Consider the following 15,101-nt stretch of genomic DNA (forward strand, 5'->3'; position numbering starts at 1 on the left):
TTTTTTAAAAAACAGAACAGGGCAGCCGCGGTGGCACAGCGGTTAAGCGCCGCCTGCAGCCCAGGGTGTGATCCTGGAGACCCTGGTTCGAGTCCCATGTCGGGCTCTCTTCATGGAGCCTGCTTCTCCCTCTGCCTGTGTCTCTGCATCTCTCTCTCTCTGCATCTCTATGAATAAATACATTTTTTAAAAATCTTTAAAAAATAAATAAATAAATAAAATAAAAAACAGAACAGATCTATGAAACTAGAAGCTGTTTCTTTGGAAGAATTAATAAGATCAATAAACCCCTGGCCAGACTTATCAAAAAGAAAAGACAAAGGATCCAAATAAAATCAGGAATGAAAGAGATCACAACCAATAACAAAGAAATACAAACAATTATAAGAGAATATTATGAGCAATTATATGCCAACAAATTAGGCAACCTGGAAGAAATGGATGCATGCCTAGATACATATAAACTACCAAAACTGAAACAGGAAGAAATAGAAAAGCTAAACAGACCCATAACCAGCAAAGAAATGGAATCAGTAATCAAATTTCTCCCAACAAACAAGAGTCCAGGGCCGAATGGCTTCCGAGGGGAGTTCTACCAAACATTTAAAGAAGAATTAATACCTCTTCTTCTAAAACTATTCCAAAACGACAGAAATGGAAGGCAAACTTCCAAACTCATTCTATGAGGCCAGTATTACCTCGATTCCAAAACCAAAGACCCCACTAAAAAGGAGAATTACAGACCATGGATGTAAAAATTCTCACTAAGATGCTAGCCAATAGGATCCAACAGTACATCAAAAGGATTACTCACCACGACCAAGTGGGATTTATTCCTGGGCTACAGGGTGGTTCAAATCAATCAGTGTGATAATCACATTAACAAAAGAAAGGATAAGAACCATATGATCCTCTGAATAGATGCAGAAAAAGCATCTGACAAAATACAGCATCCTTTCTTGATATAAACCCTCCACCATGTAGGGGTAGAGGGAACATACCTCAACATCATAAAGGCAAAATATGAAAGACTCACAGAGAATATTATCCTCAACAGGGAAAAACAGAGTTTTTCTCCTAAGGTCAGTAACATGACAGGACATCCACTCTTGGATCCACTCATCCACTGTTGTTCAAAATAGTGCTGGAAGTCCTAGCCTCAGCAATCAGACAACGACAACAAAAAGGCATCCCAATCAGCAAAGAATAAGTCAAACTTATTCTTCACTCTTCACAGGCGACATGATACTCCATGTAGAAAACCCAAAAGACTCCCCCCAAAATTGCTAGAACTGATACAGGAATTCAGCAAAGTTGCAGGATATAAAATCAATGCACAGAAGTCAGTTGCTATTTCTATACCCTAACAGTGATGCAGCAGAAACAGAAATCAAGGAATCAATCCCAATGACAATTGCACCAAAACCCATAAGATACCTAGGAATAAACCTAGCCAAAGAAGTAAAGGATCTATACTCTAAAAACTACAGAAATCTTATGAAAGAAAATGAGGAAGACACAAAGAAATGGTAAAATACTCCATGCCCATGGATTGGAAGAATAAACATTGTGAAAATGTCTATGCTACCCAAAGCAATCTACATATTCAATGCCATCCCTATCAAAATACCATCAGCATTTTTCACAGAGCTGGAACAAACAATCCTAAAATTTGTATGGAACCAGAAAAGACCCTGAATAGCCAAAGGAATGTTGAAGAAGAAAACCAAAGCTGGAGGCATCACAATGTCTGACTTCAAGCTGCATTACAAAGCTATGATCATCAAGACGGTACGGTTCTAGCACAAAAACAGACACATAGATCAAGGAACAGAACAGAGAATCCAGACACGGATCCTTAATTCTAAGGTCAACTAATCTTTGACAAAGCAGGAAAGGGGACAGTCTCTTCAACAAATGGTGTTGGGGAAACTGGACAGTCACATGCAGAAGAATGAAACTGGACCATTCTCTTACACTACACACAAAGATGAACTCAAAATTAACAAAAGACCTAAATGTGGGACAGGACTCTATCAAAATCCTAAAGGAGAACACAGGCAGCAACCGCTGTGACCTCAGCCACAGCAACTTCTTGCTAGACATGTCTTTAGAAGCAAGGGAGACAAGAGCAAAAATGAACTATTAGGGCTCCATCAGGATAAAAAGGTTTTGCACAGCAAAAGAAACAGTCAATAAAACTAAAAGGCAATCTATGGAATGTGAGAAAATATTTGCAAATGATATATTAGATAAAGGGCTAGCATCCAAAGTCTATTAAAAAACTCATCAAACTCAACACCCAAAACACAAAAAATCCAGTCAAGAAATGGGCAGAAGACGTGAATAGACATTTCTCCAAAGAAAACATACAAATGGCCAACAGATACATGAAAAACTGCTCCACATCATGAGTCACCAGGGAAATACAAATCACACCAGTGAGCATGGCTAAAATGAACACGTCAGGAAACAACAGATGTTGGGGAGGATGCAGAGAAAGGGGAACCTCTTACACTGTTGGTAGGAGTGCAACCTGGTGCAGCCACTCTGGAAAACTGTCTAGAGGGTCCTCAAAAAGTTAAAAGTGGAGCTCCCCTACGACCTGGCAATTGCACTACTAGGTATTTAACCAAAGGACAGAAACAGTGATTGGAAGGGGCACCTGCATCCCAATGTTTATAGCAGCAATGTCCACAACAACCAACCTATGGAAAAAGCCCAGATGTTCGTCAACAGATAAATGGATAAAGAAGGGGTGGTGTGTACACACACACACACACACACACACACACACACACACAAATGGAGTATTACTCAGGCATCAAAAAGAATGAAATCTTGCCATTTGCAATGACATGGATGGAACTAGAGGGTATTGTGCTAAGCGAAATAAATCAGAGAGAACAGATACCATATGTTTTCACTCATATGTGGAATTTAAGCAACAAAACAGATGAACATAGGGGAAGGGAAGATAAAATAAGATGAAAACAGAGAGAGGCAAACCATAAGAGAGACTCAACTCTGGGAAACAAAGTGAGGGTTGCTGGAGGGGAGTGGGGTGGGCGGATAGGGTAATTGGGTGATGGGCCTTAAGGAGGGACTTGATGTAATGAGCACCAGGTGTTATATGCAACTGGCAAATCACAAAGTTCTACCCCTAAAATAATAATATATTATGTGTTAACTAAGGTGAATTTATTTTTTTATTTTTTTAACTAAGGTGAATTTAAATGAAAGTTAAAGAAAATAATTCCAATTATAACAGCATCATAAAGAATAAAATGCTTAGCAATATATTTAGATGTGTACACTGGGAGCTATAAAACAGCCTCAGAAAAAATTAAGGAACACTTAAATAAATGGAAAGACACTCCATGTTCATGTATAGGAAGACTTAATATACTTGATGACAATACTCTCCAAAATGATCCACAGATTCAACAAAATCTTCATCAAAATTCCAGTTGGCTCTTTTGCAGAAATTTACAACCTGATTCCAAAATTCATATGGAAATCCAAGGGAACTGAATTGGCTCACTGAATTGGATTTGGTTAAAAATAGCCAAGACAATCATTAAAAAGAGCAAAATTGAAAGATTCACACATTACCACTGACTATAAAGCTACAGTAATCAAGACAGTGCGGCATAAGGACAGAAGTACAGATCAATGGAACAGAATGGAGAATCCAGAAATAAACCTTCACATTTACAGCTAAATGATTTTCAACGAGGATGCCAAGACAATTCAATGAGGCACAAATGGTCTTTTCAACAAATGGTGCTGGGAAAACTAAACAGGTACTTGCAAAAGAACGAGGAGGGACACATACCATACACCATATATAAAACTAACTCAAAATGGATCAAAGACCTAATTGTAAGAACTAAAACTATAACTCTTAGGAGATAAAACAAGCGTCGATCCTCATGACTTTGGATTTGGCACTGGATTCTTAGATACAATGCCAAAAGCACAAGCAACAAGAGAAAAAGTTAATAAATTATAGACTTCATCAAAACTAGAAACTTGTGCTCCAGAGTATGCATCGGGAATGGGAATGGTCCGACATGGTTCGTATCCAGGAAATATAAAAAATTCTTACAACTCAACAATGAAAGACAAATCAAGTGGGCCAAAGAATTGAATATAGACATTTCTGTAAAGACCTACAAATGACCAATAGGCACGTGAAAAGATGCTCAGCATCATCAGTCACCAGGGAACTGCAAATCAAAACCACAATGAGATGGCCCTCCCCACCCCCCCCCACCCCCAGGATGGCTGGAGTCAAAACAACAAACAATGAACAGATGTTGGTGAGGGTGTGGAGAAACTGGAAGCCTCACACAACTGCTGGTAGGAATGTAAAATGGTGCAGTCACTTTGGAAAAGCCTGGCACAAAATTCCTCAAAAAGTTCAGCGTACAATCACTACACTGAGCTGTCGGTTCTACACCTATAGCTATATTCCCAAAAGAACTCAAAACATGTCTTCAGTTAAAAACACACACAGTGGCATTCATAGCATTACTTATAATTGCCAAAATGTAAACCTAATCGTTTCAAACTTTGATGAGATTTTAAGGGCGGGGCTGCGGATTCTTTGAGTGACGTGGGAGTGGATTAGGGCCGCCTGTGTATAGAGAGCTTCAGGGGGCAGCTAGTCAGGGAGGAGTGCGCGGGCTGGGGACCAGGGGCCTGGGTTTGAGGCCAGGCTCTGTCACTAGGTGACCATAGCATGACTAGGTTTGACAACTCCCCTGTGAAATGGGACGAGGACAAGTACCTCCCGCCACAGATGAGTGTCCCAACTGCCGACACACAAAGCACCACGGTGCCAGTGTGTCTGAAGTCTTCAGCCAAGGACGGGATAGGCTCTGTCCCTCGGGTCACCATAACCAGAGATCTGCCTCCAGCCTCCTTAGTTGTGATCCCCCCTTGGCCCTAGGGAGGGCTGGGGTCTGTGCAAGGGAATCCTATAGATTCCTGCCCGCCCCCCACCCCGGGGTGGGGAGACTCAGGAGCAGTGGCTGGGGATGCTGGCTCCCTGGACTGAGGAGCAAAGGCCTGGAGGACGAAACCCTTCCCACCCCTAACCCAGCCTTACTGAGGACCCCAGTCTGTGGGGACAGAGAGGACCCTGTCTTACCTTCAGGAGCTCCTGGTCAGCCAGCCCACACAGCATCAGCTCATGGCCTAGTTTCACCATCTCTGTTGGAACACAGGGTCTCCTGTTACTGCAGACGCCCAGCCAAACAGGAGAGGACGCCGTGCACCCAGGGGTGCGCGAACGTGCAGAGTGCCGGGCGCCACTCTGGTGAGAGCACTCCTGCTCCGGCATTGGCAGGCTGCTGCCCAAGGAGCCAGGCTGGGGCCTGGAAGGCCTGGGCGGACAGGAGGCAGGGGGACAACACCCTCAGGACTGCTTCTTGCTGTGTGACTTGCACATCCCTGGGCATCAGTTTCCTGGACGGAAATAAGGGGTCGCATCTGATGCTCTTCCACATAAGGAACCCTGGCATCTAGCAGAGACCAGCCAGCTACCTGAGAAGCTGACAGTGGTCCGGGAACCTTCCCAGTGGTCCGGGAACCTTCCCAGGCTGCTGCATGCCACCACCCTTCCAGAGAACTCGCCAGGTCATAGCAGAAGGAACCACGGCTCATGTGCATCAGTTTCCCACAGGCCTTTATCAGCGTCATCTCCTTTCACTTTGCTGGCAACTCTAGGAGGTGGGCCGCAGCCCCATTTTACAGATTGGGAAACCGAGTCACAGCGTGGTGCAGGGACTGCCCAGCCACATCTTACAGGGCGCTCTGGACATTTTCTGAATAAGCATCTGGTATATGGAGAAGGGCCAAGACTCGGAGCTAGAGAGCCTGGGGCCAATGCCTGCTCTGAGCCCCGACCTGGCCCTGTAGCAATGCCCTTACTCCTTCATAGGCAAGGCCCAGCTCCTACCCCCGGATGGCTCAGCAGTAGAACAGGCATAACTCTGGCATCTGCTTTGGAAAGATCCGGGCAAGAAGCAAGCAGAGCGTCTGCCTGAAAGCATTAGTAACCCTGGAAACACTGTATGAATAGCAGTTATACCCCTAAGCATGCCCACTGCCCACAACCCTTCACCCCAAATCCTCGTGTCCTCCACGGATCCTCTCCTGCTTATCCCATATCCAAGTCTTGGTGAGTGTGGCCAACCCACCGTTCACGGTAAGCCCAGGATCTGGCCAACGCTCCACTCTGCGGGCCCCCTCCTGTCTCCTGCCTGCATCACCGCAACAGCCTTCCAGCGGTCTCCCTGCCTCTGCCCAGGCCTCCTGTTCTCAGCTCAGTGGCCTTAGGGACCCTGTTAAACCTGAAGTCAGGCCGCAGCTTTCCTCAGCATAAAAGCTGTCCTTCCAGGGCCTGATGTGGCCAGCCCAGCTGCCTCTCTGCCCTCACCCCGCCACTCTCCCCTCGCCCTCCACTCTGCACCAGCCACCCGGGCCTCCTGGGTGCTCCTCACAGCCACAAGGCACATGCAAGCCCACCTCAGGCCCTTTGCACTTGCTGTTCTCTTGCCCCGAACACTATTCTTTCTGCTATGTGCTCAGCTTGCTTCCTCCCTCACTGCAAGTCTGTGTTTTTTTTTTTTTTATGGAGATGATTTTTAAAATCAATTTTCAATTTCTTTTTTTTTAAATAATAAATTTATTTTTTATTGGTGTGTTTAATGGGGAGGCTTTCCTCAACGACCTTAACTGAACAGGACCACCCTTCTCCCAACCCACCCATGCGCCACTTTGCCCTCACCTGGCTCGGTTTATGGCACTTCTCACCATCCAGTACAGAATTTTGCTGCCTTCATTTACCACCTGTCTTCCCCAGCTGGCACACAAGTGCCACATGAGCGGCACGATCCACGGCCGCAGCCAGCACCGAGCACAATGCCAGGTGCACAGGAAATGCTCCACAAACGAATTCATGAATCCTCCGAATCCTCATCGGAGGAATCTACCCATGGACAGACACTTGTGTCTACCACCTGCTCTGACACTCCGCGCACTCCCATGAGGTGGGCAAGGCTGAGGTTATCACCCCTGCATCACGGAAGAAGAAGCCAAGGCTGGGAACGGCAAGGTCAAGGCTTTGGTTGGGCTAAGGGCAGGGTCGGCATCTGTGAGAGGTGCACATTAAAGAATTTCAATGTCGTCTGGCGGCCAGGTTTGCCAGGCCTGGACGTGGTCCCAGCAGTAGGAAAGTGCCAGATGTAACACACCGGGGAGGGCGGTGCTTCTGTGCAGCCCGGGCCGGCCCACAGGCCAGCCCTGCAGGCTCCAAGATACAACGCCCCATTCTTCTGGCCCATTTCGGCCTCGAGGACAACTGTCCCTGGACATCTAATCTGGCAGTGAGGAGGTCCAGGTCACCCCCCACACCAGAGCTGCTGAGCCAAATGCAGGCCCAGAGAAAAATTGACTTTTAGAGACCCCACGGTGAGGGCTGTAATTTACTTCCCGTTACCTAATATTTGTTACTGGATTAAGGACAGTTTCTGCCAACAAAGGATAGAAAAGAAACAGTTATAAGACAAGCCCCTGTGGAGAGCTGCCCAGCGTGCACGTAGCGGGAAGATGGGGAGTGAACCGTCGGAAGCATTGGCAAGAACCAGTCTCTGCCTCCAGTGCCCTCATGGATGGGCCAGACAGGGTCACACATCCTTGATCTTGCTCACATGCCCATATAAGAACTGTCCCCATTGTCCATCCGCAGTGTGTGAGTGCGGAGGGATGTGCTGCGATTCTAGAAGGCTCTGGCAAGATCTCCAGGGTATGCACCAGCCAGAAGTAAACACCATCCCATGGGAAATTCAGTACAACTTGCTAAGGAGGCCATGCATAAGCTCCGAATTGTCCAGAATCCACCACCCCACTCCAAACTCCAAGCTAATGGGCATAACACAGACCCACCTTGGATCTTCACCTCGACTGGGGCCCCCTTTAGCGAGCTGGACTTCTCCTGCCAGGAGGGACAGACCCTGCGGGGAAAGAGCAAAGCTGGTCAGTCCCGAGTGGGCAGCAGAGGCCCCCTCATGACCCCTCCTTACACACGCTCTGAAAAAGTGAATTATTTGTGCACGTGCTCTATCCCGCTGAAATGTTCACTTCAAAATGGATGATTTTATGTGATGTGACTTTCAACTCCATAAGTATCAGGGAAGAAAAACACAAAATATTTCTGAAAGCGTACCTCAAAAATGTGAATCTGAATACTGCAATTTAAATTCTCACGATAAAAAACCAAAACGGCTGCCCAAGAGGAAAATCTTCAATTCCTCAGAGCTGGAAGCTGTTTCTCAGGAGGAACCAAGGGGCTGACTTTTCTTTCAACCATGATACCAGTTTGTTGAAAGAATGTCCCCCAAGGCCCTGCCTGGGTGTCCCCTCACACCACGATGCACACGTGTGCATCTGTCCTTCTCGGCCTGGAGTACTTTCTTCCCACCTGGCCCAGGCACACTGGCTCTGACGAGTCCCGAGAAGGCCACGACTGACTTCACCTCCCCAGGGAAGCTGGGGAAGAGCCAGGCACGCCCACAGACACTCTGGTGTCCCGCCATCACAGCAGGACCTGAGCACTGTCCTCCCCTTGGGCTCTCACCTCCCAGACTGCAGGCTCGCTGAGGCCCAGAGACAACTTTCTATTCTATGCTTTTGGGGTCTAATGCCATGGCGACCAGCACAAAACAGGCAGCCGGTGTATATTAATAAGTGAATGACCATGACCTCTTGCCATGGAGTAATCTGCCGTCAGTAAATGTCCATGCTTAGCTCTTTCAAAAGGACATTTTCTCTTTTTAGAAAAGCTTCAATCGTTGTGAGATTATGCTGCTCCAGGTCACAGCTTTAAACCTTTTTGGGGCTCCTAGTGTGATAGGCTCTGGGATCATAGCTTCAGCCTTCCGGGTTGAGAGAGCAATCCCAGCTGTCCCCTCGAGGGTCCAGCAGAGCCCCAGCCTTGACGATACCAGAGAGATAAACGCGACAGTGGCCATTCATAAGCACTTTGCCATAAGACCGCAAGCTAATGGGCAAAATCGTTTCCAGACACAGACCACATCTAAAGGCAGTAAGGGGAGACGCCTGGGGTGGCTCAGCGGTTGAGCGTCTGCCTTCGGCTCAGGGCGTGATCCCAGAGTCCCGGGATTAAGTCCCACATCGGGTTCTTTGCGTGGAGCCTGCTTCTCCCTCTGCCTGTCTCTGCCTCTCTCTCTGAATGTCATAAACAAATAAAAATCTTTTTAAAAAAAATAACAAAGGCAGTGAGAGCTATAATACCCCGACAGGGGTATAGACCTAGTATAGAGACCTGCACTAGTCCAGGGGGGTATAGACTCCCCTAGGGGGTCTCTATCATGAGCAGGGGACAGTCTGAGCACTACATCCCCGCCCTGAGCTCCGGGCCTAGCACAGCACCAAGGCCCAGGAGGAAGAGCTCCGCCTGCCTGCCAGGGGGCCTCGGGGCCCACCACCAGGGCAGGCCCTCCCTACAGAAAGATAGAGGTTCTCTCCACAGGACAGTGAGGGCCAGGCTCGACTCTGCCCTCCCGGTGCGGAGGCCCGCCGGCGCTCGGGACCTGCTGACCTAGCGTGGAGAGGGCTCACTTCTCCTTCCCTGGGACCATGCCTCCAAATGAACGCCTGCGTCCCAGGTCACACCTACCCTGACCGTACTGGCGCCCTGCGAGCTGGCGGGGCCACCCTGGACCTGAGGTCCCAGGCCCCACGCTGTAGGACTAGAGCAGAGAGGGGGCCTCGGCTGCACCGCCTGTCTTCACGACTCACTAAGGCAACCAGCTATTCTGCCAAAGAGCGGTGGGGCAGGAGGGGCAGAAGAAGCCCCCACCATGCACAATGCTACGAGGCTGGGCCCCGGGCCTGGTTGCTGGGCAACATTCCCACTTCTGAAACAGCAAGCAGCAGAGCACACTCAGCGATCCATCAGGCTGGACTATGGCAAACCACTTCACCACACTAAAGAACAAATCCACAGAAGCCTAAGTGACCTCACTCAGAAAGGGCTTTCATTAAAGCTGATCTTCCCGAGGCAGCAGGGAGCAGGGCAGACACTAAAGGCACTCAAGGTCTTAAAAGCACGTACAGCTCTTTGGGAGTCAAGGAAACCCAGGTGCCTTGAATTCGGCCACGCAGGGGGCCCTGCAGCTTGGCCCTGCCCCCACACCGAGGGCCAGCTCAGCCCACGGGTCCCCCAGAGCCAGCATGCTGAGCCCCAAGGCCAAGGCTGGGTGCAGGTTCCAGGTTCCACCCAGAGCGGGGTAGACCAGGCAGCCCTAAGCGAGGGCTGAACTGGTGAATCTATGTGCAGAGAAAGCCAACATGAAACGTGGGAGAAGCTGAGCTCTATCCAATCCTCTTTTGGGGACCTTGAAAACCCTACGGCCCTTTGCCAGCTTGGGATGGTAGGATACAACTGTACATTCCCTATCTATTCCTCCAAAGAATTCAGCTTCTTGTATTTATAAAAGTACTGAAAGCATTTGAAGAATGTACCCATAGACTCCCACCCACCCCTCCCACCAAGTAGGGTGATCCGGTCCCCAGCATCAGCCTAAGCCAAGCAAATCTGGGCTCCCTCCATGAGAGCACCTCCAAGACACGGCTATGCCCCCCTCGTCCTGGGAGAACACTTGAGACCCCTGCACTAGTCCAGGCCATCGCCACTACTGCCTCTCCTCCCAGACTCCTGGACCATGCACTTTCAGGGCTGGCAGTGGCCATCATGCGAGCCATCTGTCACTCCAAGCCAGGTTCCTGTCACCTTTTCCTGGGGCTCTTGGAACAGGCCCCATGTCAGTCTCCCTGCCTCCACTCTCACCCCTCCAAATCCATTCACCACAGAACTCCCGAATCACCTTGCCAAAATGCTAACTTCAGTGTGATGCTTCCCTGGTCCCATGACTGCCCTGCCCAGAGCATAAAGTGGAAAGGCCCTCACGGGGCTTGCAAGGCTCTGCATGAGCTGCCCTAAGCTGCTGCTCAGGCCACCGCTGCCCAGCTCTCCCTTCCATACCTCGACTCCTCACTCCTATTGAAATGAGCACCCACCATTATCCATCCCCTCCCAGATGCCACCTCCTCTGTGCCAACATCCACAATATTCAGACTGCAGAGGTATGCCCAACAGTGGGACTCAGGCCTGGGCCTTCTGCAGTCGCCAGAGCCCCCAGGCCTTGGGGACACCCATCCATGCCCGAGGTGCCTGGAATGATACATGGGTGTGCACGTGTCCATGCACCTGCTTGTCAGCCAACAGCATGGAGCACATTTCAAGTATGTACAACATCGTGCCGCAGCCTGGGGCTGACACAGGAGTCCTGCCTGGTACCTGGCCTCCAGCAGCTCCCAGTGCTTTGGATAACCAGACAGGACAGCAGGCCAAGACAGAACCAATGGGCTGAGGGCTCTGCGAGGGGCATGGTCAAAATGTGGGTATCCAGGCGGGGGAAGAAGGATATGCTTTTCCCTGGAAGCTGGAGACTTTTTAAAAGAAGTTGGGATGTGTGAGCTACATAAGAGAATGTGCGACATGTAGAGACCTGAGGGTGTGTACAGGAAGAGAACAATAGGGTATGAGAGTGCTGTGAGCAGAGGCCCGAGGTAGGACCTGGGGGAGGGCTGGAGGACAGCAGGACAGGCTGCTGGAAAGGTAGAGGCTCAAACATAAAAATGTCTCTTCTCCCTCGCAGCCATTCATAGGACACCCAGCCCAAGGCCAGGGTGTCCCGTGGCTTGACAGATGCGCCAGCTGTGGGCAGGCTGCACCGTCGCCGCTCCACCACCAGGCTCCTGCCCAGGAATATCCCTTAGCTACAAGGGCAGAGAAGCAAGGCTGAAGAGGAACAGGCCTGGCCTCCTGAGACTCCTGTACCAACCAACCACAGCCACTCCAGAGAGGACCCTGGGGGTCACGCTCAACACCACCATAGCCTGTGCTCCATGACAGGCTTAGTGAAGCCTTCCCCACTGTAGCTTTAAGACAGATACTCAACTCATGGACTGCTGTTCCCAAGAGACAGACATTCCTTGGGACTTTCTGGATCTTGCCCCTCGCCATCTGAGTAGGCTTTGCTTTCCTTGCACAGTGCCAGGCACACCCACCAGGACACTGCTTGCTGTGAAGGACTGGGAAACAGGGTCTTGGCCCTACTTCTCACTCCTCAATGGCAAGACACAAGACAGTTCACACGTCCGGTGTGAGAAGGGAAAGACTGAGGCCCCTGCCAGCCCTGAAACTAGTACAATGAGAACAGTGAGAAGCCCAAGTTAACACTTTAGCAAGGTGGCAAACAGACCCCCTGAAGCCCTGGCATGGGGGGTGGGGGCGGCACTTTCAAGGCAAATTCAAGCATGGCTTCCATGGTTGGCACTTCTTAGCAACAGCTGTTCTCATGAGGACCTGCGGTAGGGCATGGAGACGTCTCGGAGCAGCACTGCTTATCACAATATCAAACACCCATCTTGCCCAGGTGGGCTGAGCGGTGCCTGGCACACCCCAGGGATGGGGAGGAAGCAACAAAGACGTTACCTAACACACATCCACTCCAGGATTTCCAAGCGGTATTTCGAGGGAGTGCACAGCAGCTCCTGAATGGTCTTAGGCTCTGTGATATACAGACCCTCAAGGACAGGGCACTTGAGATCCTAAGCAAAGAAAAGGAAAACAGGGAAGCTTTACAAATCGAGAAGGACTTAAGGGCTGAAATGCTCCTTCTTCACACACGTTTACTACCCTGCAGGCACATGTGAGCTTCTTAGCACACATCCAGTCCGCACCCCCAGGCCCCCCCATACTGAGTGCAAGTGGCCTGTTAGTAGGGCTCTCCGTCCCTCTTGCCCGGAGTTGAGGTCTCTCCATTCTCAGCCCACATCCCCAGTGGCCTGCACCCACCTCCTTGAAGTATGCCCGCTGTAGGCTAGAATCCCCGTTTAACCCGGTAGCAACTAGGGGCCTCGGCAGGAGTCCGAGACTCTGGTCCAAGGTCCCAGGCATGGGACCCCGAGGAACATAGCGCCTATCTGGAGTTCAGGGCAGGGGGAGAGAGGGGGAGGGAGAAGGGGGGAGGGGTGGCGGAGGGGGAAGGCGTAGCGGGGCGGGTGCTGTGGCCCCTGGGACGACTATCGGATCTCCCGACGCCGGTTTCCTCACTCCTGCTACCGCGGGCATCCGACGCCCACTCGGAGGGTGGCACCGACTCTGCCGGTGTCCGCCTGGACCCCCGAGCTCCCCGAGGCCAGGGCCTCGGCCCTCCCCGCGTCTGCGTCTGCTTCGCCTGCGCAGCCAGGCCCCGCAGGATTCCCGCAACAGAAGCCGCGGCGCGGCGCGGGGCGGCCCCAGGCCGCGGCCCGGGCCCAGCCGGCTTCCGCGGTAGGCCCTGCCCGCCCGCCGCCCGCCCGCCGCTGCCCCGGCTGCCTGCCCGGGCCCGCGGCACCTTGAGCTTCCCGAACACCTCCACGGCCGCCTTCAGCACGCCCCCGTCGTCCCCGGCCTTGTGGCCGCCGTCGCCGCCGCCGCCGCCCAGCCCAGCCATGTTTCGCGCTCTGAGCCGCAGCCCACCTCCGCCTCGGAGGCACTGGCCGGCGCGTCTGCCAATCCGACGCGGGCCCGCGGCCCGCCCGCCCCCCCGGGCCCCGCCGCGCCTTCCCATTGGGCCGCTGCTCCACGTGCGCCCGGGCTCCGCCCAGGAGGCGGGCCCCGGGAAGGGGTGGGACGGGCCCCGGGAAGGGGCGGGGCCCGGGAGGGGCGGGGCCCTCGTCGTTGCCCGCGCTCCGCCGCCCCTGCCAGGCGCCCCCAGGAGAGGGCGCTCCTGCCCGGGCCCGGCTCGCCCCGACACTGCAGAGCCGCCTGGCGGGTGCGCCTGAGCTGGGCCTTACGTCCCGCTCCCCGTGCGGGGCTCTGGCTCCTGGGTCCGCAGTCGCTGCTGTAGTTTCTTGCGTGGGAATGCGGCCCCCCTCGTCACCAGCTGAGCGACTTGGGCCACGTTACCTACCCTGTCTGCGCCCCCTTGCCCTCACCTAGTGGGGAATAACGGGGACGCTGACCTCACTGGGTTGCTATGAACATGGGTGACGTAATGATTCCTACGACAATGCCTGGCGCGGACAAAGCACTACGTGGATGGTCACTGTTATGATGCTGGACCCTGCTACTTCCCCCTCCTCCTCCCCCATTCTGTCTTTCATACTTCTGGAAGGTTCTGAGGCTCCTGCCTGCCCCATCCACTTACATATTTTTTTGCATCTCTCACAGCCCTCAAGCTCAAAGAGTCTGGCACGAAATGCGACGACCCATCGGCCCCCAGACTCCAACACCCCATCCCTGGGGCCTACTGATGTGAGGAGCAGGAAGGGTTGAAGGGTGCCTGGTGCCCAGGGAGTCGGGAGCCTGTGGCAAGCAGCTGCTGCCCACTCAGCCCTCTCCGGAGGGGCTCCCTCCTCTGTCCTGCCCTGCCACCTCCCGGAGAGAGGGATCAAGAGGCAAATCCAGAAACGAGGGACCCAGGGACCTGGCAGAGGCAGCTGCAGGCATGTGAGTGACCGGAAATGTCTCTCAGCTCCGTCCCAGGCCCGGGGGTATGCAGGAGTCAGGGTCAACACAAACACACCCGAGCCTGGCCTTGCGGGGCAGGGCCCGCTCCCTACTGAACTCGGAATTCCGAGCTACTCTGACGACGCAGAGCCTCGCAAGTGAGCTGAAGGCTCATGCAAACCACCCTAAGGCCCCTTCCCCTGGCCAGCAGGCCTGCTGCCTTGGGCCCTCTGGCAGCTGAAGGCTGGAGGGGCTTTGCGCTGTTTTTTTAAATATTTTTTCTCTCTCTCTCTCTCTCTTTGTTTTTGTTTTTCTTTCTTTCTTTTTAAAAAATTTCATTTCAATCACAGCCCCAGCTCAGACATTCAAATTCTTGTGGGTTTTTCTGTGGATCTTTCCTAGGACTGGGGAATTTGGCGGGAGAAACCACAGCAGTGTGGTGGCCTCCCCCACCCTCCCCATATCCTCTGCTCCTGAGGATCAGGAAGAAACAAGCCCCTGTGTATTC

General features: G+C 52.0%; 1 protein-coding gene across 1 annotated transcript in view; it reads right to left on the reverse strand.

The window, feature by feature from the left end:
* The window catches only part of HAUS7 (HAUS augmin like complex subunit 7), a 30,892-nt gene extending 17,267 nt beyond the window's left edge, over window positions 1-13,625 (reverse strand). The window contains exons 1-4 of the mRNA XM_041742208.1: window positions 13,497-13,625; window positions 12,593-12,708; window positions 7,957-8,024; window positions 5,159-5,220 (exon numbers count right to left, since the gene is read on the reverse strand). Of these exons, the coding sequence (XP_041598142.1) occupies window positions 5,159-5,220; window positions 7,957-8,024; window positions 12,593-12,708; window positions 13,497-13,595 (345 nt within the window). The 5' untranslated portion in view covers window positions 13,596-13,625. The remainder of the gene's footprint in view (window positions 1-5,158; window positions 5,221-7,956; window positions 8,025-12,592; window positions 12,709-13,496) is intronic.
* Between the last annotated feature and the right edge of the window lie 1,476 nt (window positions 13,626-15,101).

Source organism: Vulpes lagopus, chromosome X (genome assembly GCF_018345385.1).
Source record: "Vulpes lagopus strain Blue_001 chromosome X, ASM1834538v1, whole genome shotgun sequence".
Lineage (NCBI taxonomy): Eukaryota > Metazoa > Chordata > Mammalia > Carnivora > Canidae > Vulpes > Vulpes lagopus.